Source organism: Oryctolagus cuniculus, chromosome 7, assembly GCF_964237555.1.
Source record: "Oryctolagus cuniculus chromosome 7, mOryCun1.1, whole genome shotgun sequence".
NCBI lineage: Eukaryota > Metazoa > Chordata > Mammalia > Lagomorpha > Leporidae > Oryctolagus > Oryctolagus cuniculus.
The window spans coordinates 148,813,130-148,838,746 of record NC_091438.1 but is presented as its reverse complement, the minus strand read 5'-3'; the positions used below and the strand labels follow the sequence as shown (position 1 = coordinate 148,838,746).

The 25,617-nt window shown below is 57.5% G+C and overlaps 2 protein-coding genes across 2 annotated transcripts in view; both read left to right on the top strand.

Annotated features, from left to right (window-relative positions):
• Positions 1-2,856: 2,856 nt before the first annotated feature.
• Positions 2,857-25,617, top strand: part of LOC103350299 (chymotrypsin-like elastase family member 3B) — a 25,687-nt gene continuing 2,926 nt past the window's right edge. The window contains exons 1-7 of the mRNA XM_070076804.1: positions 2,857-2,896; positions 15,164-15,249; positions 15,831-15,928; positions 16,057-16,185; positions 17,581-17,717; positions 17,923-18,065; positions 18,619-18,771. Coding sequence (XP_069932905.1) covers positions 2,857-2,896; positions 15,164-15,249; positions 15,831-15,928; positions 16,057-16,185; positions 17,581-17,717; positions 17,923-18,065; positions 18,619-18,771 — 786 coding nt within the window. The remainder of the gene's footprint in view (positions 2,897-15,163; positions 15,250-15,830; positions 15,929-16,056; positions 16,186-17,580; positions 17,718-17,922; positions 18,066-18,618; positions 18,772-25,617) is intronic.
• Positions 3,791-8,515, top strand: LOC108177618 (chymotrypsin-like elastase family member 3B). Its single transcript, XM_070079128.1, has 8 exons — positions 3,791-3,937; positions 4,140-4,225; positions 4,808-4,905; positions 5,033-5,161; positions 6,521-6,657; positions 6,861-7,003; positions 7,601-7,719; positions 8,368-8,515. Exons 3-8 carry the CDS (start codon positions 4,811-4,813, stop codon positions 8,498-8,500), a joined length of 756 nt encoding a protein of 251 aa, XP_069935229.1. The 5' UTR covers positions 3,791-3,937; positions 4,140-4,225; positions 4,808-4,810; the 3' UTR covers positions 8,501-8,515.

Sequence of the window (25,617 nt, the reverse complement as noted above, 5' to 3'; positions counted from 1 at the left end):
CCTGTCTGACCCAGATGCGCCACAGTGGGCTCAGGCGATGTCTGACCCGCCCCTCTCCTCGGGAGCCCCATCCTGGGCCCCGCCCCCTCCTTGCTCAGTGCAGGGCCTGGGGAAGGTCTCTGGGTGCAAAGCTGAGCAAATAAACACGCCCAGGCCCAGAGGGAGTGCAGCCAGGGAGGGCAGGGCTGTGCTATCACCGTGTGGAGGTTTCCCCACACTGTGCCTGTGAGCACACGCTGTCCTCAGCCCGCGTAGATTGTGTCTTGAGGGGTAGACATAGCTGTCCACCCCATGCATGATCTAAAACAGCAAAAGCACCTGCTACATTACCCTTCTTTGCAAGAATCTCCCCCAGGGCTTGATTTCATTGGCAACTGGTGCTGAGGACTCTGCCGTGGCCCTGCGGGTGAAAACACAGCTCCTGCCCTCACTCCCCAGCCACACTGCCGTCTCCCACCTTCGTGGGGTTTGCAGAACCCGGAGCAAGGAGGCCTCGGAGTTTCCCTGCAGGCGGCCGCAGCTGTCTGCGCTCCATCAGGACGGTGTGTGCGGGCCAGGGGGAGAGTTCCCGGGGGCTGTACCGGCCATGCTGATGGCGACCGCTGGGCGATCTTAGCCCAGCAGCCCCAGGGCTGGGCGCCGCAGGGCCTCCCTCCCTGTCACCCTTCACACTGCGCTGCCCACCAGTCAGTGGTCCAGAAAATACATCTCCACGTTGTATTGTTTGAACACACTGGAGTGTGCTTCATTTGGGGCTTCCTTTGGCTGGCATAATTTTTTTTTTTTGACAGGCAGAGTGGACAGTGAGAGAGAGAGACAGAGAGAAAGGTCTTCCTTTGCCGTTGGTTCACCCTCCAATGGCCGCCGCGGCCGGCGTGCTGCGGCCGGCGCACCGCGCTGATCCGATGGCAGGAGCCAGGAGCCAGGTGCTTTTCCTGGTCTCCCATGGGGTGCAGGGCCCAAGCACCTGGGCCATCCTCCACTGCACTCCCTGGCCACAGCAGAGAGCTGGCCTGGAAGAGGGGCAACAGGGACAGAATCCGGCGCCCCGACCGGGACTAGAACCCGGTGTGCCAGCGCCGCTAGGCGGAGGATTAGCCTAGTGAGCCGCGGCACCGGCCCTGGCATAATTTTTTAAAGATTTTATTTATTTATTTGACAGAGTTACATACAGTGAGAGAGAGACAGAGAGAAAGGTCTTCTTCCTTCCACTGGTTCACTCCCCAAATGGCCGCAACGGTTGGCGCTGTGCTGATCTGAAGCCAGGAGCCAGGTGCTTATTCCTGGTCTTCCATGTGGTTACAGGGGCCCAAAGCCTTGGGCCATCCTCTACTTCCCTCCCAGGCCACAGCTGAGAGCTGAACTGGAAGAGGAGCAGCCGGGATTAGAACCCAGTGCCCATATGGGATGCCGGCGCCACAGCAGAGGATTAACCAAGTGAGACACAGAGTCGGCCCTGCTGACATTTTTTAAACATTTATTTTCAGGCCAGGTTTGTGGCAAGGCAAATTAAGCCACCGACTGAAATCCCAGCATCCAATATTTGAGTGCCAGTACCAGACTGACTGATCAGTTTCCAATCCAGCCGCCTACTAATGTGCTTGGGAATGCAGTAGAAGATGTCCCAAGTGCTTGGGTCCCTGGCCAGGAGACCTGGATGGAATTCTTGGTTCCAGCCATTGTAATGGACCAGCCCTGGCCATGAAGCCATTTTTGGAATGAGCCATCATGGAAGCCGAGAGCTGGGCCTGAAACCAGTACCCATATGCGATGCCGCATTGCTGGCTGCAACTTAAACCACTGCATCACAACAAATAAATCTTTTGAACACTTTTAATTTCAATTTATTGGAAAATCAGAGAGAGAAGGGACTCTCCCTTTGACTGGTTCATTCCCCAAATGGCAGCTACAGCTGGGACTCAGCCAGACCAAAAGCCCAAGCCAGGAACTCAGTAGCAGTCTGTGGGTAGCAGGGACCCAAGTCCTCCAGCCGTCCTCTGCTGGCTGCTAAGGTGTGCGTTAGCAGGAAGCTGGATCAGCAGCAGAGTTGGGGCCCACACCCAGGCACTCACGTTTGGAGCAGGGTTGTTGCAAGTGGCACCTTTACTTTGCCAAATACCTGCCCCTCCCACAGCTGGCTTTGCCTTTCCTTTAGGACTCAACCAAATCCTGAACCCCCAGCCCCAAGGGCACTTTCCCTCCCCTCCCCTCTGAATGACCACCCACTCCCACCTGGGCTCCCACACTTCCTCTGCTCCACGGCCCCACCCTCGGGGTGCCCACAGCCTTTGCTGATCTCGGTTGATCTGAGGTTGTCTCCCCCGTGGCACTCGGCCAGCAGAAGGAGGAGGACGGCGCTGTGTCAGCCGAAACCCTGGAGCAGGGCCTGCTCTGCGTACAGCAGGTGCTCCACCAGATCTCGTCCTTGAGGTGGACACGAATACCGACCCTGGGTTAGAGTGGGAAAACTGAGCTGCAGAAAAGAGAAGCCAGGTGCCAAGGTCTCGGAGCTGGGAGGTGGCACGGGCAGGGTGGGAATCCAGGAAGAGGGGTTCCAATGGCCGTGTTCCTTCCGGAAAGAGGTGGCTTGTCTGACGCCAACTTTCCATCCTGGTCCTGTTATCAATCAGCTACCTGGTGTCACCTGTGGAGCCACCTGGTTCAGGAAACCCTGGGTCTATCTGTTGACTCTCAACTCCTCCATCTGCGGGGGGTGGGGGGCTGTGACCTTGGACATGGGAGAGACCTGGTGTTCCACCACCTGTGCTGGGAATGGGCCCAGTCCAGCCCCGCTGCCCACCTCTGCCCTATATTAGAGCCCAGGCTCTGTGTCCGCTCCTGTCAAGACGAGACGAAATGCTCCGGCTGCTGAGCGCCCTCCTGCTGGTGGCCCTTGGTAAGAACCCAGCCCGCGTCTGTGCCCTGCGCTGCCTGGGCCAGGAGCCCTGAGATCTGCTCCCCACCCTGGTCCCGGGGTCCCAGCCCCTGCTCCACAGGAGGGGTCTCAGCTCGTCCCTGGGGCACAGCAGTGGGGGCTTTAGCTTGGTGCTGGGGAGCTGGGGGAGGGGAAGCAGGGGATGGAGCAGCTCAGGAGGACTGGGAGCAGCACCCAGGGCTGGGGCGGGCGTCCCTGGTGGGGGCAGTGAACACAGCCGGGTGGTAAAGAGTCTGGCTCTGTGCTCAGAGTGCGTGGGATAGGATTCCCACTCCTCTGATGAACGGTCCAATTCTCCATCCATCACTCTCCCCCACCCAGCTCCATGGCCTGTGCCCAGCCTTGTCCTGTTCTCTCTGCCTTGTTACACTGCAGCTCAGGGCTACTGTTTCCGAGCCTCCTCCCCTAACTGACAGGCATGCAAACAGATCACATTTATGGAGCACTTTCTAAATGCCAGGCAGAATTCTTAGACATTTGCCTTATATGATATCATGTAATGTTCATCCCAGCTCTGTGAGGTCAGTACTGTTATTGGCCCCATTTTACTGACCAGCAAAATGACTCAAAAAAATTGAAGCAGCTCATCCCAGAACAAGGGACCATGCTGTGTTCTGAACCCAGGAAGTTCTATTTCAAAGCCTCCACTCTGTTAAAAAAAAAAAAGTTATTACTCATGTGTTTTATTGCAGGTAGAGACAGACCAACAATGATCCCCCTTCCTCTGGTTCACTCTCAAATTCCTAAGTGAAACCAGTAGGCAGTAGCCAGTGGGTGGCAGGGACCCGAGTCCTTGGGCTCTCACCTCTGCCTGCTGGGTGCCCATGAGCAGGGAGTTGGAACTGGCAACGGAGCCAAAACACAAACCCAGGCCATGGGTGTTCCATGGAGTTCATTACACAGCACGAGACCAGCCTCCACTCTCACAGCAGCCATCACCTTGGTGAGGCTCGTGGTCACCAGGCTCTGTTAGAGTCACACCCCGTCCTCCCGTGGACGGAGGTGCGTTTTCATCTCCATCCTGGGGCTCCTGGGGCTCTGGAAGCCCCTGCTCTAGTCCCCGTGCTCGCTGTTCCCAGTGGCTGCTGAGTTCAGAGAGGCACAGTGACTCGCATGGGTCACACAGCCTGTCAGTGGCACAGCCTATTCCCTTGGTGTCCATCTGGCTCAGTGATTGATGCCTGTCCTCTCCTCTCCTCTCCAGCCTCAGCCTCTGGCCAACCTTCCTTCCGCCTGTCCATCCAGGTTGTCAATTGCTCTGAGGCAGACCCCCACAGCTGGCCCTGGCAGGTGAGAGCAACACGCACTGCACAGACCCCCGCCCTGGGCTCTGGACGCCGAGTCTGACTGCAAGGCCTCCAGTCCTGACCCCAGGGCTCCCTCTCCAGCCCCCACTTCAGCGTCCCAAGGCCGGGAACCCTGGAACAGTCTGCGTCATGTACAGGTCTTCAGGTCCTACCTACAGCCCTCACTGGGCTAAGAATGAAACTCAATCTGGGGCCAGGGGAGGGCTTCACTCGGGGGGTGGTGCAGCCTGCAGGGCTGAGGTGCAGAACAGGGGGGGGGTCTGAGAGGCCAGAGGGTCTTGGGGGCTCTCGGGGGACAGAGGTTCAGGGAGGCCCTAGAGAGAAGAGAACTTTGGAGTCTCCAGGAGTTCACAGGGCCTGAGGTGGGGGACTGCAGAGCCACAGTGACCCCAGTGGAGAAGTGACAGGGCCACCAGGAGCAGTGGTGCAGGTCGCACACTGCACATTGCAGAGCCAGCTCCTGTTTCCTGTGTGAATGGCGCCCTCTTGATTGTGCAGGGCACAACATACACAGCTCACTCGCTGTGGCCTGGCCCTCTCAGCGTGTTTCTCTCTGGGTCTGCAGGCCATGGTGCTGTATGAGGAGGACGGGAACCTGTACTTCATTTGTGGCGGGACCCTCATCGACCCTGACTGGGTTATGACTGCCGGCCACTGCTTCCCGTGAGTTCCCCTGCTGCCCCCGCCCTGCCCTGGTCCTCGTCCCTGTGGGAGACCCAGGCACCCTGCACCACCTTCTGGCTATGGGAAGTGGGCGTCAGGCCCAGACTGACCTCCCCTCCTCTGACAGCTACACCGGGACCTACTGGGTGCTGCTGGGCACGCATGACATAACTAACCTAGGGGACAAGGAGCAGATCATCCCCGGGGAGAAGATCATTGTGCACCCAGACTATGATGACAACGATGTATCCAAGGGGTGAGTGAGCTCCCAGCAGTGGCCTGGGCTCCTGTGCTCGTCCCTCCGTGACCCCCAACTGCATCTAGGTGACTCCAGGTACAGCGGGGAGGGTGGGCAGCCCAGGCACAGACACCATACACTGAGCAGAGCCTCAGAGATCTCAGTACCACCTCCCTCCCTGCAGAGGGGACACCAGGGCCAGGGAGAGGCAGGAAGCCCCCCACGGCTGCTGGGTTCTGCGGCTCTGCAGCCCAGGACCCCTCGGGCACCACCCCAAGTCCAAGGTTTCCTGTGGTCAGCAGAGGTCCATCCGGCACAGCTGGATTCCTGGCCCTGGGGACGAAGGAGGAGCACTGGGCAGAGAGTCAGGCCCCGGCAGTCACTCCCTGCATGGCCTGGGCCTCAGTTTCCCCTTGGTCAGAGGGTGACCTGCAGCAGGGCTTCCTGGTGGTGGTGACGGGCGGGGAGGCCCCGCTCAGCCTCACCTGTGTGCTCACCTGTGTGTCCGGGTGGCTCCGCCTTTTCTGTGAGAGGAGCACAGGAGGGGGCGGAACCCTGGGAACCACAGTGCAGGAGGGAGGGGCCACCATGATGGAAACCCAGGCCGTTCTGGGGGGCACCTGAGGCCTAGGGACACCAGTGAGATCCAGGCAAAATGTCCCGAGTGACAGCAAGAGAGCCGTGGTGCCCAAGGTGTGGTCTGAGGGGCAGCGGCACCAGCATCCCCTGGGACCCTGATAGAATGTCAGACCTCGGGCCTCAGAGAGAGCACGGCCTTAGAAAGCCTCAGGTGGGCCCTGAAATATGTGTGGTTTTAAATTTTTTTACTAATTTATTTACTGAAAATCGGGAGTGGGAGGCGAGAGGGGAAGAGGGTGAAAGAGAAAGATCTTCCATCTATCTACTGGTTCCCTTCGCAAATGTCTGCTACAGCTGTGGCTGGGTTAAGCAAACACAGGAGGCGGGAACTCTATTCGTCTCTCCCACGTGGTCGCTGAACTCCAAGCACCTGACCACCACCTGCTAAGCCAGGGTGCACATGGGCAGGAGGCTGGAATGGAGCCGAGCCTGGATGGGAACCCAGGCACTGTGTGTGGGTGCAGCCGCTTAAGCCCTGTGCCGAGTGCCCGCCCCCCACTGTGCTCATGGCCCCCCAGGGCGTCCTGATGCACCTGCAGTGTGAGGGGCACAGGTGGACACAGGACAACTATGAAGGTCAAGGGCTCGCGGGGGCCAGGAGGCCTGGGCTGGGAAGTCTACTCTGCCTTGAGTAGACAAAGGGGGGGACAAAGGAGCCTCGAACCCCTGGAGCAAATGCCAAGGAGGGACCTGGTCCAATTGGAGCGCCAGGCTCTGCGTGACTCTTCCCTCCCACAGCAATGACATTGCCCTCATCAAGCTGTCACGCAGCGCCGAGGTGACAGAGGAAGTCCAGCCCGCCTGCCTTGCCCCCCGTGACTACATCCTGCCCAACGGGACGGAATGCTACATCACTGGCTGGGGCACCACCTCCAGTACGTGCTGACCGGGACAGGGGCAGAAAGACAGGGTCTGGGTCAAGGCCAGGGCAGGGCTGTAGAGGTTCCCAAATAATGCAGGGCCCTGGAATTGGTGGGAGGACAGTGCCCTTCTGGTCAGGAGAGCAGTGTGCCTCATATGTCCCACCTCTGGGAAAGTAACACTGCCCCCAGCCCCCACTCATTGCTCTCTGTCCCAGCAGCTAGAGGGTCAGTCTCAAACGTTCTACACCAGTGTCTTATGAAGGTGGTGGACTACGCACACTGCTCCCAGCCGGACTGGTGGGGCTCCACTGTGAAGGAGACCATGATGTGCTCCTGCTGTGACATCGCTGGTTGCATCGTGAGTCAGCCCACACCTGTCCCAGCCCTGGGCCCCTCTACCATCTCTGTGGAGGTGGGGGAGTCGTCTTTCCCGCTGCCTCCTGGGAGGGTCCAGGCCAGGCAGGATGCAGAGGAAGTCAGCCCCGAGCAGACAGCCCTGACCATGTGCCCGGCTCCAAGCGCACCTGACCTGGGGCGGCCTCCGTCCTTCCTGGTGCTCAGGCGGCCCCACAGCAAAGCAGGGGGCGCTGGCACCAGGACCTCCCAAGTCACCCACGCCGTGTTCTGAAGGGACCCTGAGCCCCTGTGTCAGAGGTGCCCGTGAGCATCACGTCCATGAGTGACTGCGCCACGGGCAGTGGGAGCCGGCGTCTCCCGGGGCTTCCTCTCTGCAGCTGTGGGGCTGAGGTCAGCTCTGTCCCAGCTCATCCCAGCAGCTCCTGTGGGACAGACCCTGCTCCCGGCTCAGAGGAGCCCCTGAGGCTCAGAGGTCAACACTGAGGGTGTGATTGCAGTCCCCAAGTTCAGAATCCATTCCTGACCTCGGACGTGGCTCAGCCCTGTCCCCTCTGACTGCTGCAGTGTGACTCTGGGGCACCCCTCGTCTGCCGCATAGGAAAAGGCGTTTGGAAAGTCTATGGCGTGGCCAGCTTTGTCTCCGCCAATGGCTGTGTCACCCCCCAGAAACCCACGGTGTTCACCCGAGTGTCGGCCTTCATTCCCTGGATTATTGGGGTGAGGATGGGGCAGCAGGGAGGGCTGCAGGGTGGGGGCTATCCTGAGAGGGGCTGGGGCACAGGAAAGAGGGGCAGATCCTGGGAGGGGCTGCAGGGGTCCCGGGAGGGCAGGGGTGGAGGGGCCTTGGGGACATGGCAGAGGGCAGGGGGATGAGCTCTGCCCTGCATGGCCCCAGGAATTCGCAGGCTCTGGGTGGAGTTTGCACCTCCTGACTCAGGAGGGCTTTTCAGGGGTGTGCTCTGGTCAGGTCCTTACTTGTCACAGAGCACAGAGGGCCACGGCGCCCCCTGCTGGGGGAGACTGAAGTGAGCCATAATGGTGAAGGCTGGGAGAGCCAGGGGAAGCTGAGCCCCTTAGTGTCATCTGGGGACAGCTGGTCAGAGGGGGTCAGTTTTGTCCATGGTGACCGCAGTGAGCACCGTATAGACTGGGTAGATGAGCACCAGGACTGGGATGGGGCCTTGTTGATGGTTTAATCAGGACCCCAAGGATGAGTGCTGGGATCACCACTCCCATTAGAGAGGGCAAGTCACTCCCCAGGGCCACACGGAGAGTGAGTGGGGGCTGGGAGCTGCTCCAGTTCCACGGACTCCAGAACCTGTGACCCTCACTCCACTGTTCTGTCCCCTCCCTGTCTTTTTTCAGACCATTTGTAGCAGCCTCAAGTGCCCATGCTGACCCCACGTCCTGTGTAAAGAATAAAGAGCTCTCTCAAGTCCCAAGTGGATCTGTGTCCATCAGTGACTTCCCCCTTCCAGGTCCTAAACCTGAGAGCTGATTTGCAGACGAGGCCAGAGCCCCCTCTCCTGGGAAGACCAGGACCGCAGGAGAGAATTTGGAATCCCGGTAGGAGAACAACCCTCTTGTTTGTCTAGGGCTGGGGGTTCTCAGTGTGGAAACTGAGGCAGTTCCAGGAAATTGGGACAAGTAGGTCACCCCAGGACAGAGCCCCCAGAGAGCAGTGGCTTCTCCATGCAGACCTAACACAGTGACACCTGCCGGAGACTGAGCCTGCGCCCTCTTGCCTTGTGGTAGACTGGAAGGACCGGGGGTTTTCTGCTTTCATTGACTGGGAGGAGAATGAGGCTGTGGTCATTCACTCATTCAGTATCATTCATTCCTTACTTCAGAGGCGGGTTCTGAGAGGGAGGGGCATGTGGATGTTTCTCTAAAGTTGTTGATTATTAATCAGAAGCGAGTGGTCAGGGGCATTCAGTGAACACTGACTGGCTGCCTGCCAATGACAGGCTCAGGGCTGGGTGCCCACGGGGGAGGGGGACTATCCTAGTGAGAGCCCTGGCTGCAGGGCGAGGAGGCACCCACACAGGCACGGGGATGCAGGCGCAGCAAGCAGTCCTGGAGGTCAGAGCGCCCTCTGCTGTGCAGGCGGAAGAAACACACACGGGCCGGCGCCGCGGCTCACTAGGCTAATCCTCCGCCTAGCGGCGCCGGCACACCGGGTTCTAGTCCCGGTCGGGGCGCCGGATTCTGTCCCAGTTGCCCCTCTTCCAGGCCAGCTCTCTGCTGTGGCCAGGGAGTGCAGTGGAGGATGGCCCAGGTGCTTGGGCCCTGCACCCCATGGGAGACCAGGAAAAGCACCTGGCTCCTGGCTCCTGCCATCGGATCAGCGCGGTGCGCCGGCCGCAGCGCAGCGGCCGCGGCGGCCATTGGAGGGTGAACCAACGGCAAAGGAAGACCTTCCTCTCTTTCTCTCTCTCTCACTGTCCACTCTGCCTGTCAAAAAAAAAAAAAAAAAAAAAAAAAAAGAAACACACACGGCCCAGTCCCTGCAGCTCCTGTTCCTCCTGTGCTCCCAGAATGAAGAATGAAGCTCCCCAGCAAGGACACGGTCAGTCCCTGTCAGTGTGAGCATGTTCCCTTCCTCTAACGGGTACACTCTTGCATCCAGTGTTTGGTGAAGCAGGTTAAGCCACGGCTTGCAGCACTGAGCTCCCAAATAGGCACCAGTTTGAATCCTGGCTACTCCGCGTCAGATCCATTTCCCTTTTAAGGGGCCTGGGAAACAGGGGTAAATGGCACAGGTTCACGGCCCTGTCAGCCATGTGAGAGACCAGTGTGGAGTGCGAGTCTCCTGGCTTCTGCGCTGGACAGCCCTGGCTGTTGTGGTCTTATGGGGAGGCACTAATGGATGGAATATCCTCTCTCTCTCTCTCTCTCTCTTTCTCTCCCCCCCTCCTCCCCTCTTCTGTCACTGTTTTGCAAGTCAATAAATTAATCTTTAACAAGAACAACTGTCTATCACTCTGTAGCTGTATCTATATCTATCTGTATGTGTATATATACTATTTTCAGAGGAGCTGGTGTTTGATCTGGTGAGTAATACACCCGTGTCCTACACTATAGTTAGTGCCTGCGTTCAGCATCATGGGGAGAACGTGTGGGGCTTCTGGAACCACACAGACACTGCTCTCTCCGACCGAGGGAGACACACAGGACTGGTGACCAGTAACCGGCAAGCGTGGCCAACCAGAGCAGGGCTGTGAAGGCTCAGGGTCCCCTTCCTCCTGAGGGTTGGTAAAGGGCCCTTGGAGGATTTTCCAAAACAGCTTCAGGATGAAGGGCAGGGAGCTGTGGTGGGCAGGGGCGGGCCCTCCATGGGACCTGGGTGCAGACTCAGGGGAGGGCGGGGAACTGCTGTGACCCCTTCTCACCACACATGGGCAGCAGAGAGTCAGGAAACCTTGGCCAAAAACTGCCAAGGATTTGACACACATCACTTTTCCTTTTAAAAATTCTTCAAGGGGCTGGCATTGTGGCATAACGGGTAAAGCCACTGCCTGCGATGCCTGCATCCTGTATGGGCGCTGGTTCAACTCCTGGCTGCTCCACTTCCAATCCAGCTCCCTGGAAGCTGGATAGGAAGCAGCAGAGGGTGGCCCAGGTCCTTAGTACCTTGCACCCACATGGGAGAACTGGATGAAGCTCCTGGCCCCTAGCTTCCATGTGGCCTGTACCTAGCCATTGTGGCCATTTGGAAGTGAAGCAGCAGATAAAAGATTGCTCACTTTCTTTTTCCTCCCTCTTTCTGTAAATCTTTCAAATAAATCAAATGATTTCAATAAAAAATCTTCAAGTGTCATGAATTCAAATCTTTTAAATAACATCTAGTTAATAACTTAGTTTTCTGGGTACAGCATTTGGGCACAGTGAATTAAGCCACCTGCTGTGGATCAAGTATCCATTGTTCAAGGTCTCCACTCAGCAGCTGCAGACTCCCTAGGAAAACCAAGCCGGATCTTGTTCTCTGGTTGAAAACACTACCAGGGCTCCCTGTGGGCCTGGGCGCCTGCCCTGCAGGGGTCTCTGCCCCGTCTCTGCCCCACCTCCACAGAAGCCCCCAGCGCTAGGAGTGCCCCTCACTGTGTTGTGCTTGGGCTGGAGCAGGTTGGATTTCCAGGTGCCCAGATCAGCAGGTTTGCGGGGGGGGGGGGGGGGGTGAAAGAGGAAGAGGTGAGCCAGAGCGGAGCCGCAGGCCCACCGTGGGGTTGGGATTGAAGGGGAACAAACTTCTCTCTACGGATGCACTGTGATTGGGTGTCTGCGACCTCAGCCATACCTGTGTCATCAGGACCGGAGGGAACAGATGTCAGCCTGGAGTGGGAACTGGGGAATATCTGATAAAATGGGGGCACAGCTGGAGAAACACACAGGGGTTGGGGACCTCTGGGTCCAGCAGCAGCAGAGCTGAGGCTGCCCTCGGCCTGGAGGGACCTCGGAGGAAGCAGTCACGGGAGCCCTGGGAAGGGCGCTGGGTAGCAGTGAGGGCCTGTGGGGGAGGATGCACCTGCTGCACACCTAGGGCCTGCAGGGAGGCAGCCGGGGATCAGGGACCCCGTGAGTGATACCCACTGAACTCTGGTTTCTTAAAGGATCTGAGAAGTCCTGCGGGCAGGAACGATTTGACCTTTGTTGCCCTTGTGTTTCCCTCTCCCTTCTAACCATTGGTTGTATATTGGGTCTCCCTGGGTCTTCTTCTGAGTGCGAGGCCCCAGCACGAACAGAGCAGATAGAAACCTGCTCAGTGGGCTACCCCCAGGGGGGCATTCATCCCGGGACGCCCTCTCCTGGGGAACCCAGCTATCCTGGCCCCACCCCAGGCAGTGCCGCTTATCACCATGAAATAGTATCCACCCAGGCCAGCGCCATGGCTCAGTAGGTTAATCCTCCAGCTTGCGATGCCAGCACACTGGGTTCTAGTCCTGGTCGGGGAGCTGGATTCTGTCCTGGTTGCCCCTCTTCCAGGCCAGCTCTCTGCTATGGCCTGGGAGTGCAGTGGAGGATGGCCCAGGGCCCTGCACCCCATGGGAGACCAGAGGAGGCACCTGGCTCCTGGCTTTGGATCAGCACAGTGCGCCGGCCGCGGTGGCCATTGGAGGGTGAACCAACGGCAAAGGAAGACCTTTCTCTCTATCTCTCTCTCACTGTCCACTCTGCCTGTCAAACATAAAAAAATAAAAAACAAAATAGTATCCACCCACGTAGTCAACCAGTTGTCGTCCAGATTCAATCATGACAACACAGTGAAACACAATCTCTCCTAAACAATCTGAATTTATTTAATTTTTTAATTCATTTTTTATTTAAGAGTTAGAGTTACAGACAGTGAGAGGGAGAGACAGAGAAAAAGGTCTTCCTTCCGTTGTTTCACTCCCCAAATGGCCGCCACAGCCAGTGCTGCACTAATCTGAAGCCAGGAGCCAGGGGCTTCTGAATCCCCATGCAGGGGCAGGGCCCAGACACTTGGGCCATCTCCACTGCCTTCCCAGGCCACCGCAGACAGCTAGATTGGAAGAGGTGCAGCCAGAACTAGAACCGGTGCCCATATGGGATGCTGGCGTCGCAGGCAGAGGATTAACCAAGTAGGCTACGACACTAGCCCGAGGGCCGGCCTTGAATTTAATTTATAGAGTCCAATCTAGACAGAAATCAGCCTGGAAGCACAATTTTAGAAGCGGGAGAGGTTTTAGATCTTTGTATAAACACAACAGGAACTCAACCCAAAGAGTTATTATTGTTCTCAATTGAGAATCTCATCTGTTGGGAGTTCCACGGATCCAACTGGAAGCCCCAAGGCCCAAGACTCAATTTAGAACTGTATCAGATGACCAACACAGAACATTAGCCTATTTAACCTATTCTTTTGATTTACTCAGAGTTAAAATAGTCATTTTGTAGGGCAACTCGCTGAAGGTTCCATTCTCTCTCTCTCTCTCTCTCTCTCTCTCTCTCTCTCTCTCTGCATTGAATCCTTTTATCTCAAGAAGGAGGAACTAGGGAAGAGGAAGGGGCTGTTCTGCCAGCCTGGCCTCAGCGCAGGTTAAGGCTGAGGTTTGTGTGACGAGGGAAGTGTTCTAATGGGTCCCAAATGACCTGAGAGCCTAACCCGCCTTATGAGTCCCACTGCTGCAGGAGGCACTTCCTGGCGCTTCCTGGCAGGCTGGGACTCCACAGTGGGTCACCTTGTGGAATGAAAGGATGCAGAGACCAGGGTGCACCCCACGAGTCTCCACCTCTGCTTGGCTTGGCACACTTCAAGCCCTCAGGCTGGGTCGTCACCTGCTCACAGTTTACCAAGTGTGTTCACAACACAAGACTTCTTTGTCTCTTCCCCAGCTCCTCACCTCTGCCTAGAATGAGAGATGCTGAGACAAGGGTGTGCGTGAACCCAGTGCACAGTGTGGGATGTACCCAAATGTCCCTGCTGCCACTCCAATCTAAGTCCCAGATGGCACCTCTGCTTGCACAAATCAGGTTAGTAAAATGAAGGCATCCATGGGGAGTGGTCTGAGATAGCAACATATCATGACGTTAAGTAGAGAAAGAGGCTGGGTCGATTACCCAGTTAAGGTTAGGCTTTCCTGAGAGAAGAGAGGAATTTCAGATTGGAGAAGAAGACAAAAAGCAAGCCATGGCGGTGCACAGGGGCAGGCACCTGAGGTCAGCAGCAGGGGACACCCGGTTGGGTGCCTGAGGGAGTGGGAGGGGCGGGAAGGGAGCAGAGACGTGGGCGGTCCAGGGCAGAGCCTGTACGCCTCCGGCCCTGCCCACGCCTTGCGCACGCGCAGTCCTGCGTGCCCCCCAGCTCAGGGCTGTGCTCTGCACGCGGCTTTCCCGTGGTTTCCCTGGCGGTGATGCCATGAGCAGCAGTGAGCAGAGTGCTTCCGCTAGGATTCCTTGGGTCTCCCTGTTTTCGCAGAGAACACAGAAGCTTTTTCACCAGGGGCCTGCGCGAGGGCACCCTGCCAGCCTGGGTCAAGGAGCTGCAGGCTGCTTTACTCTGTCTACACTGCGGTGTCCCTGCTGCAGCTTCTTGGGCCTCCCCGTGCCTCCGAGATTCCCTCCACACCACGGGCCTTGTGTCTCCTGCTTGCCCCTCTCGCCCAGACCTGTGGGTGGCTCGCAGCCCTCAGGTGTTGCCGCTGCCCTGGGCCATCCTGCTGTCACCGCACCTGCTCCTCTGCTCCCTTCTGGTGCGCGAGCCTCGGGAGAACAGGGCGCTCCTCGGTTATTCTCAGATGTCCCCCAGTGCTGGAGAAACATCGCTGATCTCAGGAAGGATTCCCTTACTGACCCACCAGGAAAACGCGTGATTTAGTAGCTCCATAGGCGTACTTTTTTTGCGTTTTTACGCATGAAGACGACAGTCATGGGAACAGATCACATTTATGGAATCCTTACTAAACGCCAGGCAGAATTCTTAGACATTTCTCTTATACGACATCATGCAATGTTCCTCCCAGCTCCATGAGATCAGTACTATTATTGGCCCCATTTTACTGACCAGCAAAATGACCTAAAAACATTAAAGCAGCTCATCCCAGAACAAGGGACCATGCTGTGTTCTGAACCCAGGAAGTTCTATTTCAAAGCCTCCACTCTGTTAAAAAAAAAAAAAAGTTATTACTCATGTGTTTTATTGCAGGTAGAGACAGACCAACAATGATCCCCCTTCCTCTGGTTCACTCTCCAAATTCCTAAGTGAAACCAGTAGGCAGTAACCAGTGGGTGGCAGGGACCCGAGTCCTTGGGCTGTCACTGCTGCCTGCTGGGTGCCCATGAGCAGGGAGTTGGAACTGGCAACGGAGCCAAAACACAAACCCAGGCCATGGGTGTTCCGTGGAGTTCATTACACAGCACCAAGCCAGCCTCCACTCTCACAGCAGCCATCACCTTGGTGAGGCTCGTGGTCACCAGGCTCTGTTAGAGTCACACCCCGTCCTCCCATCGTTTTCATCTCCATCCTGGGGCTCCTGGGGCTCTGGAAGCCCCTGCTCTAGTCCCAGTGCTCGCTGTTCCCAGTGGCTGCTGAGGTCAGAGAGGCACAGTGACTCGCATGGGTCACACAGCCTGTCAGTGGCACAGCCTATTCCCTTGGGATCCATCTGGCTAAGTGATGCCTGTCCTCTCCTCTCCTCTCCAGCCTCAGCCTCTGGCCAACCTTCCTTCCGCCTGTCCATCCGGGTTGTCAATGGCACCGAGGTAGAACCCCATAGCTGGCCCTGGCAGGTAAGAACAACACGAGCTGCACGGACCCCCGCCCTGGGCTCTGGACGCCAAGTCTGACTGCAAGGCCTCCAGTCCTGACCCCAGGGCTCCCTCTCCAGCCCCCACTTCAGCGTCCCAAGGCCGGGAACCCTGGAACAGTCTGCGTCATGTACAGGTCTTCAGGTCCTACCTACAGCCCTCACTGGGCTAAGAATGAAACTCAATCTGGGGCCAGGGAAGGCTTACTTGAGGGGTGGTGCAGCCTGCAGGGCTGAGGTGCAGAACAGGGAGGGGTCAGAGAGGCCAGAGGGTCTTGGGGGCTCTTGGGGGACAGAAGGATTGGGGAGGCCCTAGAGAGCAGAGAACGTTGGGGTCTCCAGGAGTTCACAGGGCCTGAGGTGGGGGACTGCAGAGCCACAGTGACCCCAGTGGAGAAGTGACAGGGCCACCAGGAGCAGTGGTGCAGGTCGCACACTGCACATTGCAGAGCCAGCTCCTGTTTCCTGTGTGAATGGCACCCTCTTGATTGTGCAGTGCACAACCTACACAGCTCACTCGCTGTGGGTCTGGCCCTCTCAGCGTGTTTCTTTCTGGGTCTGCAGGCCATGGTGCTGTATGAGGAGGACGGGAACCTGTACTTCATCTGTGGCGGGACCCTCATCGACCCTGACTGGGTTATGACTGCCGGCCACTGCTTCCCGTGAGTTCCCCTTCTGCCCCCTGCCCTGCCCTGGTCCTCGTCCCTGTGGGAGACCCAGGCAGCCTGCGCCACTTGCTGGCTATGGGAAGTGGGCGTCAGGCACACACTGACCTCCCCTCCCCTGGCAGCTACACCGGGAACTACTGGGTGCTGCTGGGCGCGCACAACATAACTGCCATAGGGGACAAGGAGCAGATCATCCCCGGGGAGGAGATCATCGTGCACCCAGACTATGATGACAACGACGCGTCCAAGGGGTGAGTGAGCTCCCAGCCGGGGCCTGGGCTCCTGTGCTCATCCCTCCCTGACACCCAGCTGCATCTAGGGGACTCCAGGGACAGCGGAGAGGGTGCGCAGCCCGGGCCCAGCCCCAACACTGAGCAGAGCCTCGGAGACCCTCAGCACAAACCTCCTTCCATGCAGAGGGGGACACCAGGGCCAGGGAGAGGCAGGAAGCCCCCCACCGCTGCTGGGCTCCATGGCTCTGCAGCCCAGAACCCTCAGGCACCACCCCAAGTCCAAGGTTTCCTGTGGTCAGCAGAGGTCCATCCGGCACAGCTGGGTTCCTGGCCCTGGGGATGAAGGAGGAGCACTGGGTGGAGAGTCAGGCCCCGGCAGTCACTCCCTGAGTGGCCTGGGTGTCACGGCTCTGCCTGGGCCTCAGTTTCCCCTTGGTCAGAGGGTGACCTGCAGCAGGGCTTCCTGGTGGTGGTGACGGGCGGGGAGGCCCTGCTCAGCCTCACCTGTGTGCTCACCTGTGTGTCTGGGAGGCTCCGCCTTTTCTGTGAGAGGAGCACAGGAGGGGGCAGAACCCTGGGGAACGGTGCAGGAGGGAGGGGCCACCGTGATGGAGACCCCGGCCCGTCCTGGCAGGGCTCTCGGGGCCCAGGGAGACCAGGGAGACCCAGGCGAAATGTCCCGAGTGACAGCAGCAGAGCCGTGGTGCCCAAGGTGTGGTCTGAGGGGCAGCGGCACCAGCATCCGCTGGGACCCTGATAGAATGTCAGACCTCAGGCCTCAGACAGACCATGGACTCAGAAAGCCTCGGGCGGGCCCCGAAACTTGTGTGGTTTTAAAATTTTTTTACTAATTTATTTACTGAAAAGCGAAAGTGGGGGGCGAGAGGGGAAGAGGGAAAAGAAAGAGAGAGATCTTCCATCTATCTACTGGTTCCCTTCCCAAATGCCTGCTACAGCCGTGGCTGGGTTAAGCAAACACAGGAGGCTGGAACTCTATTCGTCTCTCCCACGTGGTCGCTGAAATCCAAGCTCCTGACCACCACCTGCTAACCCAGGGTGCACATGGGCAGGAGGCTGGAATGGAGCCGAGCCTGGATGGGAACCCAGGCACTGTGTGTGGGTGCAGCCGCTTAAGCCCTGTGCCGAGTGCCCGCCCCACACTGTGCTCATGGCCCCCCAGGGCGTCCTGATGCACCTGCAGTGTGAGGGGCACAGGTGGACACAAGGACAACTATGAAGGCCAAGGGCTGGCGGGGGCCAGGAGGCCTGGGCTGGGAAGTCTACTCTGCCTTGAGATTGGATCTGGGGACAAAGGAGCCTCGGGACCCCAGAGGTGAACCCCTGGAGCAAATGCCAAGGAGGGACTTGGTCCAACTGGAGCGCCAGGCTGTGTGTGACTCCTCCCTCCCACAGCAATGACATCGCCCTCATCAAGCTGTCACGCAGCGCCGAGGTGACAGAGGAAGTCCAGCCCGCCTGCCTTGCCCCCCGTGACTACATCCTGCCCAACGGGACGGAATGCTACATCACTGGCTGGGGCACCACCTCCAGTACGTGCTGACTGGGACAGGGGCAGAAAGACAGGGTCTGGGTCAAGGCCAGGCCAGGGCTTAGAGGTGCCCAAATAATGCAGGGCCTTGGAATTGGTGGGAGGACAGTGCCCTTCTGGTCAGGAGAGCAGTGTGCCTCATATGTCCCACCTCTGGGAAAGTAACACTGCCCCCAGCCCCCACTCATTGCTCTCTGTCCCCACAGCTGGAGGGTCAGTCTCAAATGTTCTACTGGAGGGGCTGCTGCCCGTGGTGGTGTACGAAAACTGCTCCCAGCCGGACTGGTGGGGCTCGGCTGTGAAGGAGATCCATGTGTGTGCCGGTGGTGGCAACGTCGCTGGCTGCAACGTGAGTCAGCCCACACCTGTCCCAGCCCTGGGGCCCCTCTACCATCTCTGTGGAGGTTGGGGGGGAGACTTATTCCCTGCCTCCAGGCAGGCTCCTGCCCAGGAAGGACATTGGGGAAGTCTGTGCCCCGCAGACAGCCCTGACCCTGGCCCTGGCCCCTGGCTCACCTGACCTGGGGCGGCCACCGTCCCTCATGGTGCTCAGGCGGCCCTGGCAGCACAGCAGGGGGCACTCCCAAGCCACCCACGCTGTGTTCTGAAGGGACCCTGAGCCCCTGTGTCAGAGGCCCGCGTGAGCATCACGTCCATGAGTGACTGCGCCACCGGCAGTGGGAGCCGGCGTCTCCCGGGGCTTCCTCTCTGCAGGTGTGGGGCTGAGGTCAGCTCTGTCCCAGCTCATCCCAGCAGCTCCTGTGGGACAGACCCTGCTCCCGGCTCAGAGGAGCCCCTGAGGCTCAGAGGTCAACACTGAGGGTGTGATTGCAGTCCCCAAGTTCAGGATCCATTCCTGACCCTCAGACACGGCTCAGCCCCGCCCCCTCTGACTGCTGCAGGGTGACTCTGGGGGACCCCTCAACTGCCGCATAGGAAAAGGCGTTTGGAAAGTCTATGGCGTGGCCAGCTTTGTCTCCGCCGATGGCTGTGACACCCCCAAGAAACCCACAGTGTTCACCCGCGTGTCGGCCTTCATTCCCTGGATTTGTGGGGTGAGGACAGGGCAGCAGGGAGGGCTGCAGGGTGGGGGCTGTCCTGAGAGGAGTTGGGGCACAGGGAGGAGGGGCACATCCTGGGAGGAGCTGCAGGGGTCCTGGGAGGGCAGTGGGGGAGGGACCTTGGGGACATTGCAGAGAACAGGGGGATGAGCTCTGCCCTGCGTGGCCCCAGGAATCCGCAGGCTCTGGGTGGAGTTTGCACCTCCTGACTCAGGAGGGCTTCTCAGGGGTGTGCTCTGGTCAGGTCCTTACTTGTCACAGAGCACAGAGGGCCACGGCGCCCCCTGCTGGGGGAGACGGGAGTGAGCCATAATGGTGAAGGGTGGGAGAGCCAGGGGAAGCTGAGCCCCTTGGTGTCATCTGGGGACAGCTGGTCAGAGAGGGTCAGGGTTGTCCATGGTGACCGCAGTGAGCACCATATAGACTGGGTAGATGAGCACCAGGACTGGGCTGGGGCCTTGGTTATGGTTGAATCAGGACCCTACAGGGTGAGTGCTGGGATCACCATTCCCATTAGAGAGGGCAAGTCACTCCCCCACGGCCACATGGAGCGTGAGTGGGGGCTGGGAGCTGTTCCAGTTCCACTGACTCCAGAACCTGTCACCCTCACTCCACTGTTCTGTCCCCTCCCTGTCTTTTTTCAGACCGTTTGTAGCAACCTCAAGTGCCTGTGCTGACCCTCGTCCTGTGTAAAGAATAAAGAGCTCTCTCAAGTCCCGAGTGGATCTGTGTCCATCAGTGACTTCCCCCTTCCAGGTCCTAAACCTGAGAGCTGATTTGCAGACGAGGCCAGAGCCCCCTCTCCTGGGAGGACCAGGACCGCAGGAGAGATTTTGGAATCCCGGTGGGAGAACAACCCTCTTGTTTGTCTAGGGCTGGGGGTTCTCAGTGTGGAAACTGAGGCAGTTCCAGGAAATTGGGACAAGTAGGTCACCCCAGGACAGAGCCCCCAGAGAGCAGTGGCTTCTCCATGCAGACCTAACACAGTGACACCTGCGGGAGACTGAGCGTGCACCCTCTGCCTTGTGGTAGACTGGAAGGACCGGGGGTTTTCTGCTTCCATTGACTGGGAGGAGAATGAGGCTGTGGTCATTCACTCATTCAGTATCATTCATTCCTTACTTCAGAGGCGGGCTCTGAGAGGGAGGGGCATGTGGATGTTTCTCTAAAGTTGTTGATTATTAATCAGAAGCGAGCAGTCAGGGGCATTCAGTGAACACTGACTGGCTGCCTGGCAATGACAGGCTCAGGGCTGGGTGTCCACGGGGGAGGGGGACTATCCTAGTGAGAGCCCTGGCTGCAGGGCGGGGAGGCACCCACACAGGCACAGGGACGTGGCCCGACAAGCAGTCCTGGAGGTCAGAGCGCCCTCTGCTGAGCAGGCGGAAGAAACACACACGGCCCAGTCCCTGCAGCTCCTGTTCCTCCTGAGCTCCCAGAATGAAGAATGAAGCTCCCCAGCAAGGACACGGTCAGTCCCTGTCAGTGTGAGCGTGTTCCCTTCCTCTAACGGGTACACTCTTGCATCCAGTGTTTGGTGAAGCAGGTTACGCCACGGCTTGCAGCACTGAGCTCCCAAATAGGCACCAGTTTGAATCCTGGCTACTCCGCGTCAGATCCATTTCCCTTTTAATGGGCCTGGGAAACAGGGGTAAATGGCACAGGTTCACGGCCCTGTCAGCCATGTGAGAGACCAGTGTGGAGTGCGAGTCTCCTGGCTTCTGCGCTGGACAGCCCTGGCTGTTGTGGTCTTATGGGGAGGCACTAATGGATGGAATATCCTCTCTCTCTCTCTCTCTCTCTCTCTCTCTCTCTCTCTCTCTCGTCTTTTACCCCTCTTCTGTCACTGTTTTGCAAATCAATAAATTAATCTTTGACAAGAACAACTGTCTATCACTCTGTAGCTGTATCTATATCTATCTATATGTGTTTATATACTATTTTCAGAGGAACTGGTGTTTGATCTGGTAATACACCCGTGTCCTACACTGTAGTTAGTGCCTGGGTTCCGCATCCTGGGGAGAACGTGTGGGGCTTCTGGAACCACAAGACACTGGTCTCTCCGACCGAGGCAGACACACAGGACTGGTGACCAGTAACCGGCAAGCGTGGCCAACCAGAGCAGGGCTGTGAAGGCTCAGGGTCCCCTTCCTCCTGAGGGTCGGAGAAGGGCCCTTGGAGGATTTTCCAAAACAGCTTCAGGATGAAGGGCACGGAGCTGTGGTGGGCAGGGGCGGGCCCTGCAGGGGACCTGGGTGCAGCCTCAGGGGAGGGCGGGGAACTGCTGTGACCCCTTCTCACCACACATGGGCAGCAGAGAGTCAGGAAACCTTGGCCAAAAACTGCCAAGGATTTGACACACATAAGTTTTCCTTTTAAAAATTCTTCAAGGGGCCAGCATTGTGGCATAACAGGTAAAGCTGCTGCCTGCGATGCCTGCATCCTGTATGGGCGCCGGTTCAAGTCCTGGCTGCTCCACTTCCGATCCAGCTCCCTGGAAGCTAGATAGGAAGCAGCAGAAGATGGCCCAGGTCCTTAGTACCTTGCACACACGTGGGAGAACTGGATGAAGCTCCTGGCCCCTAGCTTCCATGTGGCCTGGACCTAGCCATTGTGGCCATTTGGAAGTGAAGCAGCAGATAAAAGATTTCTCACTTTCTTTTTCCTCCCTCTTTCTGTAAGTCTCTCTCTCAAATAAATAAAATAATTTCAATAAAAAAATCTTCAAGTCTCATGAATTCAAATCTTTTAAATAACATCTAGTTAATAACTTAGTTTTCTGGGAAGGGCATTTGGGCACAGTGACTTAAGCCACCTGCTGTGGATCAAGTATCCATTGTTCAAGGTCTCCACTCAGCAGCTGCAGACTCGCTAGGAAAACCAAGCCGGATCTTGTTCTCTGGTTGAAAACACTACCAGGGCTCCCTGTGGGCCTGGGCGCCTGCCCTTCAGGGTTCTCTGCCCCGTCTCTGCCCCACCTCCACAGAAGCCCCAGCCCTAGGAGTGCCCCTCACTGTGTTGTGCTTGGGCTGGAGCAGGTTGGATTTCCAGGTGCCCAGATCAGCAGGTGTGGGGGGCGGTGAAAGAGGAAGAGGTGAGCCAGAGCGGAGCCACAGGCCCAGCGTGGGGTTGGGATTGAAGGGGAACAAGCTTCTCTCTATGGATGCACTGTGATTGGGTGTCTGCGACCTCAGCCACACCTGTGTCATCAGTCAGGACCTGGAGGGAACAGACGTCAGCGTGGAGGGGAACTGAGGAATATCTGATAAAATGGGGGCACACTGGAGAAACTCACAGGGATGGGGACCTCTGGGTCCAGCAGCAGCAGAGCTGAGGCCGCCCTCGGCCTGGAGGGACCTCGGAGGAAGCAGTCACAGGAGCCCGGGGGAAGGGCGCTGGGTAGCAGTGAGGCCTGTGGGGGAGGAGCGCACCTGCTGCACACCTGGGGCCTGCAGGGAGGCAGCTGGGGAGCAGGGACCCCGTGTGTGATCCGCAGTGAACGTTGGCTTGTTAAAGCCTCTGAGAAGTCCTGTGGGCAGAAACGATTTGAACTATGTTTGAATTAATGTTTCCCAGTTTCTTCTGACCTTTGATTCTTTTTCTCTTTATAAGATTTTATTTATTTATTTGAGAGGTAGAGCTACAGTGAGAGGGAGAGATAGAGAAGAAGGTCCTCCGTCTGCCGGCCCACTCCCCAAATGGCCGCAATGGCTGGAGCCAAGCTGATCCAAAGCCAGGAGCCAGGAGTCTGGATCCAGGAGCCAGGAGCCAGGAGCCAGGAGCCAGGAGCCAGGAGCCCCTCCAGGTCCCCCACGCGGGTGCAAGCGGCCCAAGGACCTGGCCCATCCTCCACCACTTTCCCAGGCCACAGCAGAGAGCCAGATGGGAAGAGGAGCAGCCAGGTCTACAACTGGCATCCATATGGGATGCCGGCGCCGCAGGCAGAGGATTAACCTACTGGGCCACAACGCCGGGCCCCTGACCTTTGATTCTGTACTGAGAGTCCCCAGTGTCCTGTTCTGGGAGAGGAGGCCCCTGCAGCGGACAGAGCAGACAGAACCCAGCTCAATGGGACGCCCCCTCCTGGGGAACGCTGCTGTCCAGGCCCCACCACAGGCAGTGCTCCTGCTGCTGAGCCTGTCGGGGACACACGGGGCCTCCAGAGTAGGACAGGGAACAGATTTTGAATTCTAGTCGAGTGATCTTACATGTAAACGACTAAACCCATACCTGTAAGATTGGAGCTGCTCCGGAGCCGAAGCGCTGACTCCCTACCCCAGAAGTTTTCTCTGTATTCCCAATCGGGAGAGATGGTTGGTCTGTGATTAGCGAGAGCCTCATTGTACAGAGAGGGAAACCGTGGCTGAGGAAGAGGTGCAGGCCAGAACACAGGTGCAGGAGTGAGGAGGGTGTGCAGGTGGCTCTGGTAGGTAGGGAGAGGGCCAGGGCAAGCAGCCCAGGTTCCGGAACCAACAGGTGAGGATCCTGTAGGAGGATACGGCCCAGCAGTCCAGCAGTGGCACTGTGGACACAAGGCACATCTTCCCTTCCCCAAGGACATCAGCTCTGGGGTAATCACCCAGCAATGGGGCTCTGCAATGTATCCCCTAATCCTGAGACCCACCTCACCTGAGAGGCTGGGAGTGAGGACCGGGGGAGGAGCCATAAAGTGCCTCTCCCTAAGGGCCCCTTCCCCTTCAGGGTGAAGAGGACGTGGGTGTAACATCATAGTGGGCTTCTCTTTGCTTCCTCCCCTGGCTGTGCCATTTAACCTTGTGCCCAGCTCCACCGTACAGTGTGTCTTACAGCTTCCGTTCTTCGCCACCAGGCTCCAGTGCCCAGTCACAGTCCAGGGAACTCCTGGGAAGAGGCATACAGGGCTAAGATTTCACCCCCTAGACGAGTAGTGTCGAATCCCCATGGACTGTGACCACTGCTGCCTGGGCCACGAGGCGGGCACTACCTAACAGACCAAGCCCACTGCTTCATCTGGAGACTGCAGAGGGCACCATACAGGTCTGGCCCCTCCAGACAGAAGCCAGCCAGCCCTCTCTTTTTCTGCCTTCCAGGGTAGAAAACAGTGCAACCTCAGGGTGGGTGCTGACTCAGCTGCAGGCTCCCAAAGAATCCCAGTGCTCGCTTCATCTCTGCCCTGGTTGTGGTGGTGCAAACTGCAGCTCAGAAATGAAAAAGCCCAGGCCATCCCCAAAGCTCTGAACAGTCAGAAGGACCGAAGACTGGGATAGCCGAAGCACCATCAGGCTGAGACTCTGCGGCTCACCTGGTCACCCTGCAGTGTGTGAGGTACAGCCTGGAGTCTGACAACCGGAACAGAGAGAAGCTTTGATCTTCACACCTGGCGTGGGTGCTGCCACCTCTTAGGGTCATCTGCAGGAACAAAGAAAGCACTAGGTGCACAGAGAGGGTCCCAGGGTGGGTGGGCTCCCTCCCAGCACACCACTGCACGTCCCATCCTCTGCTCAGGACCACTAATGAATGCTTAGCCGAGGGTGTGCACCAAAATCAAGACAAGTCCTGTGCCCCACGGTTCTCCTCTTTTTATTATCTATGTAGCACTCATGCAAAAAAAAAAAAATTCTCCCTGAAGCAGCACTGTCAAATCTGAGCAGCAATCCACACCTCCACGTGCCTCTCTCTGAGGAAAACCCCAACTCCAAGGAGGCAACATCCTGTCGACAGTCCAACACAACAGCATTCCACAAGCAGCTGCCTCACTGTCAAACCACTACCTGACCTCAATGCAACAAACTGTACATGAATATTAAAAAAAAAAAGCTATCAGAAAACCGGTATCCAACAACCATTTTTGGAGTCTGTTTGTAATCTGATTGTAAGTGTCTTTAGAGAGGAGTGTAAAATGATGGGTGTCAGAAGACCTTACATCGCCATGGTTACAATTGTAACCCCTTTCCTAGAATATTTCTTAACTTAGAGTTTAGCCTCATTTTGCATCCTGACAATATATAATATAATACAATATAATAGCCCAGTTAGTTATTATCTCTAGAAAATGAGACACATGTCCTTTGACATTTCCAAGGTGCCAGCAGGAAAGATCAAGGTCTGAAAAATTTAGGGCACTGGTTTTCAAAAAGCCTGTCAAGGGCCAGCACTGTGGTATAGCAGGTAAAGCTGCCGCCTGTGGAGCTGGCATCCCATATGGGTGCTGGATCAAGTCCTGGCTAATCCACTTCCTATCCAGATCATTGCTAATGTGCTTGGGAAAGTAGCAGAAGATGGCCCAAGTCCTTGCACCCTTGAACCCACATTGGAGACCCGGAGTTAGCTCCTGGCTCCTGGCTTCAGATCAGCGCAGCTCTGGCCATTGCAGCTAATTGCGGAGTGAACCAGTAAATGGAAGACATCTCTCTCTCTTTCATGCCTCTCTTTCTCTCTGTGTAACTTTGCCTTTCAAATAAATAAACAAATCTCATGAGCACAGGTCATCCCGAGGTCACGAGTGGTCACCCTGGCTGGAAGAGGAGCAACAGTGGCGTGGGCAGTCCGGGGCGGAGCCTTGTGCATGGGCTTTCTGGCGTACCTGCCCGCTCAGGGCTGTGCTCCTCACGCAGCTTTCCCATGGTTTCACTAGGCTAATCCTCCTCCTGCAGCGCCGGCACACCGGGTTCTAGTCTCAGTCAGGGCACCGGATTCTGTCCCGGTTGTCCCTCTTCCAGGCCAGCTCTCTGCTGTGGTCCGGGAGTGCAGTGGAGGGTGGCCCAAGTCCTTGGGCCCTGCACCCACATGGGAGACCAGGAGAAGCACCTGGCTCCTGGCTTCGGATCGGCCGCAGCGCGCCGGCCATAGGGGCCATTTTGG